A 7,154-nucleotide genomic window follows, 5' to 3' on the forward strand; every position below is an offset into this window, starting at 1 on the left:
GTCTCTCTCTCTCTCTCTCTCTCTCTCTCTCTCTCTCTCTCTCTCTCTCTAAAGCCTTTTCGTTTCTATTTATGAGATCATCAAGTAACGATACTTACTACGCCTCGCGCAAAGTAAATCGATGCTTCCCGGCGGCCTTTAATCGGCATATAAAATTTTATTCCTTCGTAAACTAGATCTTTGTTATCGTCCTGTCGCTCGTGGTTCGTGAATTTAGATAAAAGGCAACAAATACGGCAGATTACAGAAAATATCCAGATTCTTACGATGCACCATGCACTCTGTATCAACGATGCCGTGTGGCAGTTCTTGAGAGAAATATCTTCAGAGTTCTTGTTCCGCAGAAATGGTTACTGAGATAAGGCGGCACATTCGTGTAACATGCGGCCAACGGTGAATAAGCGTACTCAGGTAAATGGTTGGTTATGTTTGCAATTTATTATCTCGCGGAGAGATAGATGCACCTAACGCATCTGGGCACAATATCGCGTTAAGTCGCAAGCAGCGAGTCGTCGCTATACCTGTCACAATGGCCAGCTAGGAGGCAATGTTTGTGTTACGTATTGTCCATTGAATCTTTTTCTTTGTTGCCATACATACACGATCCTTATGATTTATATCGCAAACATTTAGCGGAGTTAAAGAGGTGCACGCGTGGAATATTACGGCAAGGGATTCGACACGGCTGACCTTTTTCATATATTTACAATGGAATATTATAATAAGGAATTGCTAAGAAAAAAAAGCTAGTCGCGAAATTACGGTTAAAAAACCTAATTATTATGCTGACCTTTAAATTTTAATGTTAATGAAGCATAATGATTTAATTTTTATTTTTATATCAATTAAAAAAAGAAATTTCAAGTTTTGTAAGAAGCCTCAAGTTTATCTACTGCGAACTAAAAACATCATTATCATAAACGTGATAAAAGAAACTATATTTTTCGCGTCTCCATCTGTCCTTCTTCGTATATTTCTGATATCTTTTTTATTTAAAATTTATTTCATCGCGTGTATTATTATACTTTTTCTTCGACGCAAATTATGCAAATCTACAATCGGCTATTAAAGATATACAAGACGGTCGAATATTCAGATCGAACAACGCTACAACACTTGTACATCGAAGATAAATCAGAAATCGCCGTCATCGATGTGCCTACGCGACGCGACGCGACGCGACGCGACACGACGCGGCGTGAACTTACTTTGTACCTAACGTTTTTGGATTTTGCACATTTCCCAATACCTACGCGGTTCGCCTTTCATTTCTCACGGTTGCGGCACCAATGTCCGGCCCAGAATCAAAACCCGTCAAAGAGAGGACAAGGAAAAAATCTCGCGCGGGAGAGTCCATTGACAGCGTTTACCCACGCGATCGCCCTCGCGCGTGTGTGTTCTCTCGGCGTGTCTTTGTGCAGGTGCGTGCAGATGCGACGCCGTTTGCATTCGTGTTCTTGTACAGGTATACTATAGCGTATGATATAGCGTGTATATCCGTGCCACGGATATACACGAGACGCCCACATTGCTTGGCCTGGCCGCGCGTATTTATGCGGGGAACGAACGGGTGATTTTTCAACGTGTTCGAGCCTTGAATGGGTGCCTCGTCGTGTTGGTTTTACAGACACGAGTATTCGCAAACTCCCCTGAGTTCAGACATTCTTCTCCTTTCCATCATTGATTTTGAACGCTTGGCGCCATCGCAGATCCGTAATTGCCGCCGAAAGATAAAAAGGTTCGAAGATTCTTGATGGCTATGTGAATACATTTCGGGAAATACGTTATTTCTACTCGGCCTTCCAAGATTTTTCATTTTTTAGTTAAATTGTGGTTTAAATTTAATTTGACTTTGAATTTAACTTGATGATATAAATATTTTATAAATATGATATCATAAATATTTTATTTTTCTAGCTATAATTAATCACTAATTGATATTTCTTTAATTGTAGGGGTAATAATTATTCATTACACACTCATCAATTTAGTGATTAAAAGTATCTAACTAGAAAAATACAATGTTTACATTATTATCTGTGCCAAAGATTTTTACTTTCACATATTTATTTGTTTTGTTATTTATCGATACACACAAAAAAAGTAATATATTTTATTCTTGTCTTCATGTTTTAATCACTTAAAGATGTTTTAGTTTCAAACTTTTTCAATAAACAAAACACTATGTGTTTAGATTTAAAACATTATGTGTTTTAAATCCAAACGTAGTTTTGTCTACTGAAAAAGTTTGCTAAAGGCTAAAATATCTTTAAGTGTTTAAAAAATGGAGACGAAAATAAATTTAATATTTTAATATTTTTTAAATTAAACACTCTTTTTTTCAGTGTAATCTATTCTATTATTATTTCTAATATATTCTATTATTATTAGGATAAAATTACGTTTCATTGCGTTTGGAGATCTCGCTGTCAGCTTATTGTCATTCTAATCTACTTTATCGTTCATTAGACAAGAATAGAATAATGCAATAGCGCTAATAGCACTCTCTCCGAACGCAGTCTATGTATACGGCTCTCATCACGATATATTGCATTTTTTAATCTGGTAGATTCATGTCTTGTTCGTCCTGTATAAAAAATGTTGACTGAGATTTGTAACGCGCATAGCTGATATTTAAATTGGGTTATTCCGAACAATTATACATATTTTAATCGGTTCGTCTAAACGATTTTGTGATGCCATTCAATCCCAGAGAAACCAATTTCAAACGGTAGCCCATACTGGTCTAAATTGGTAGATAGGAGCGATATTTTCAATCGAAAAATTGATTACACCGGCGACCGCAACTTGACGTATATACAAGCAAAGACAGAAGCGGCAAAGACATACGTCATTTTTGTGAGTGATCTTTCTAGGGTTGGCAAACACACTCGGGTTACTTTGAGAGCTCTCAGGTTGATTACGGGGGCGACTCTACTCGTCGTGAAACGCTTTCTCGCTTTATTGTGGCAACGTATGTCCATTGAGTTCATGATTCGATAAATTTATCCCTCGTCGATTCCGGGACTCTTCGCTTCAGTGAAAACGATTACGAGCGAGAGATAATATTTTCTTTCGCACCGGTACGGCCGTTAATTCTCAAATTGAGAGAGAAAAATTAAGAAAGACAATCGGCGCGATGGGGCGCAAACCGCACTAATGTCTCGTCATTACGTTACCTCGGGCGAGTTAATAATTCCGCAATCACCAAAGAGAGACGCCGGTGGTTATCGCGAGCCGGACAAATTACCTGTGTCAGTTACCCAGGCCCAGAGATTTCGGGCCATGGCATTCGGTAAACAGGTCCTCCACGCGCGGCATATAATTTTCCCTGATCATAATAACTATCCCTTAACGAGAGAGTAATTTCGAAACGGCTCGTCCGTCATGTCTCCCTTTCTCTCAGTTGCCATAATTTGACGCGCGCATTGTTTTCCTCTCGCCCACGGAACGAATAAATAAATAAATATTACCAGCGAACAAACTCATTAGGAGACGCTACCGATGACGGAGATCTACATTGAAAAGGAAATCTACGTTTCATGCATCCCAGTTGCGAATTTTCAATGCTGCGCCAACCTCTCGACGTGACATCCAAGACCGTTTCTTTTTCATTGTCTTCCGAAGCTTTTACGGACGTTTTTATATTTTGTTGTCTCGTCCATGAAATCTATCTTCTTTTATTTCACTGCTCGTCGTTTGTGAAATTTCGTCTTTGTGCCTGACCACGTCAGAAGATTTCTGACTCCAACGAAGCACTAGCTGTTAACGAAGTATCTCGATGAAAAGGTTTTCTCCGTCGGTCGAATGTACGGGGAAACTAAAGGAGAACGCATCCATCACTCCGACTTGTCGCATCTCTGGATGCACGGTTGACAAATGATTTGACATAAGTACAATAGTGTAAATGGCGCTTGAGATATTTCAGACGAAGACCATGAATTTCTAGCTGCATGATTTAAAGTTGAAGTACATTTGATCTCTGACTTTGTAGATACGAGGAGAAATGTTTTTTTCGCCAACCATTGTCGTAAATGTATTCATTCCCGCGGATCTTTGCATAAAAATCTGAGAACTCATTGACGATAATAATACTGATTTCTTTATGCGCTTAGCAGTAGTTACGAATTGTCGGAATTGCCCCGAGGACAGACTTCGCGAGCATCAGCGCAGCAGCTTCGCGGAATCAGCATTTTCCGCGTGGTACAGCATGTCAAAAGCAGCGCTAAAAGTTATGTCGATTGGCCGCACGCCAGCCGACGGTTTCGCGCTGGCCGATATCCCCCGATAAGATCAGCGAAATTGCGCGGCGACGTCGAAACCGAGTACAATATTCATGCTGTACTGCTGGGCTCTACCGGATGACAATCAATTACGATCCCGAGTAATAGTCATCCCGAGCTACTACCGCGCAACACATTCGAAATATTTATCGACATAATTAAAATTAGCAATGAGCATTTAACAGCCACTAAAATGTTCTGGCGTATAAATAAATCGCAAATTAGCATTTTACGACACATTCCGTCGGTTACTTATGTCCATGTCGCACTATCTATTGGAGATTGAGCATTGTAAATTAAAGAATTTAGAATTTAGAATTTGACTAATTAGATAATTTTAATTTTAATCCATTTCGTTTTAATTCGTTGAATTCTAATCCTCAGTCTCCAATGCATAGTGTGATATAGACTGTAGGAATGTGTGATCTCCGAATTGATTCGTTAAAAATTGTAGTTAATTTTGAAATAGTTCTTTTTATAAAAAAAAAAAATACTTTATAAAGAGATCGATTTAACCTTTTTAGACCTTGTGTACATTTTAATGTACACTAAATTTGAAAACATTTCCGTTGAAATTATTTAATCCTGCCGATATCATCTGAGATTAGATGTACAGAGTAATGCTAAAAAAATAGTCAACATTTTGAAAAAAATTATTTAGTATAAATTAAAGTATGCATTAAAGTATGCATTAAAAATAATGTATAAAATAATTATATACAATAGTATGTAAAAAAATTTATAGAATTAAAATAATGAGAAAATAAGATTACAAGTCAAGCAAGGTCTTGATGCTATATTATTAAAAAACGAACAGTTTATTAAAACATACATGATTCGATCTCAATAGAATCATTCGCAACGTTAAAACGATAATGCAATTTAAATTTCAAACGGAAATAACTAATCATTCTTTAAATTATAAAAACATATAAAGTTATTATACGAACAAAAAATTATAAAAATATATTAAATATAACTAAATCCATCGCTTTGATTGTGAAATACGCTCCAGATACTGTAAGACAATCATTAACTATAAAGCGATTTAATAATGTATCTGGAGCGTATTTCACAATCAAAGCGATGGATTTAATCAATGTATTTTTATAATTTTTTGTTCGTATAACAATTACGTTATATGTTTTTATAATTTAGAGTTATTAGAATGATTAATGAATTTCGTTTGAAATTTAAATTACATTATTTAACATTATTGGGAATGACCTGATTGGGGTTAAAAAACATATGTTTTAATAAACTATTTGTTTTTTAAATATAGCATCAAGATCTAGCTTGGCTCATAGCCTCATTCTCGTTTTAATTTTATCAAAGTATTTTTGAACTAAATGAAAAATAATTTTTTAACATGATTCCAATAAAATCAGGTGAAAGAATTAAAATAGTCCTTTTTTATAAAGTTATAAAAATTAATTTTTCGCAAAATAAATCGATAAAAAATCGTTATTATAATTTTGAAAGATTGATCTTTTGGAGATCAGATTCCTACAGTCACCCGAAGGAATTTCACATCTGCAATTCTTTCTGCGATTCCTTTTGCCTCCTTCGCTTGCAAAATCCAACATCGCTGCGCCGCGCCTGTATTGTACGACTCGTTCCTATTCGTGCTCTTAATAGGAGCGCGTCCCGCAAAGGTAAGGCTTCTCCTCGAGAACTCGCCACGGCCAGTTTTCATGCGAGTCGAAGAAACTCGAGAAAGTGGACGCGAGGTTGCATGCGAATCAAGTTTATTCGATTCCGCCGTATTTTGTTTTAGAAATCGCAAATTTCTTATTTGTACTGAACTGGCGGAAGAGTCTAGATAATAAAAAAGGAAAGGATGCTCATTAGCATCAGATTATGATATCTTTCCTTAGGTGCCTATGAGTATCAATATTAAATTACTTTAATTTGTGATATTACTATTCTAGTTCTGCTAGGATTGCGTTTCAAGACTGAAAGTTAAATTCGACGCGTAATTTATAGGATTTGATACATAAATTATTTACCAGTTGACCGTTTAAGGTTTTCATTTTTTAGTTGTGTATTCACATTACGATCTTAAAAGACTTTGTTTTAAGATTGTTTAGAAAAGTAAAATTTATATCGAGTTAAACATTGTTTTTCTATTTTTTGTTCTGTTTACAATAAAATCAAAACAATAACTGTATTCAGCAGAAAAAGCAGCTTTGCAACTGTTGTAAAATTTTTGAATATGATTGGTTTATACATTTAGATCTATTGAGAAACTAAGGGCAAGACCAATGATATTAAAGAATTTTATAGTTGAAGAGCTGCTCTTTCTGCTGAACGCAGCCATTGGTGTCGATAAATTATATAATTAGTAGATATAAGAAGTAGCATTAGGAACATATTTATATATTATGAAATTTACCTTTGACGTTAAATAGCCGTTGCCGAGCTTCGAGATTGGGCTGCACTACAGCGATTAGAATCTGGAGCATGAATAGACACCGCATGATTGGCACTGAATCGAACATGTTTCTTGCTAACGAAATGCGATCTCCTTGATGTCTGCCGATGTTCCCCTTTATTCTGGAACACACACGTCGTGTAACCGCAACATGAGTTTCTCGTTAAATCCTCTCATCACAGCAATTGGGTCATTTCCGTGATTTAAGATTACGAATTAAAGCTTTGTGTCGAGGAATGTTCCGCCAATGGCGCAAAGCATAGAAAGATAATTTATGAAAAGTACTTGATTAAACTCTCTTTGACCGTGACATGAGAGAAAAATTCTAAAGGTTGAAACGAGCATTTACTCTCTCTCTCTCTCTCTNTNTCTNTCTCTCTCTCTCTCTCTACTCTACGTACTACTACTACTACTACTACGTACTACTACGTACGTAC

At 36.2% G+C, this 7,154-nt stretch overlaps 1 protein-coding gene across 1 annotated transcript in view; it reads right to left on the reverse strand.

Moving 5' to 3' along the window:
• LOC105625781 (A disintegrin and metalloproteinase with thrombospondin motifs 7-like) overlaps positions 1-3,287 on the reverse strand; it is a 50,014-nt gene extending 46,727 nt beyond the window's left edge. The window contains exon 1 of the mRNA XM_012207100.1: positions 3,251-3,287. Coding sequence (XP_012062490.1) covers positions 3,251-3,287 — 37 coding nt within the window. The remainder of the gene's footprint in view (positions 1-3,250) is intronic.
• Between the last annotated feature and the right edge of the window lie 3,867 nt (positions 3,288-7,154).

This window comes from Atta cephalotes, assembly GCF_000143395.1.
Source record: "Atta cephalotes unplaced genomic scaffold scaffold00003, whole genome shotgun sequence".
Taxonomy (NCBI): Eukaryota; Metazoa; Arthropoda; class Insecta; order Hymenoptera; family Formicidae; genus Atta; species Atta cephalotes.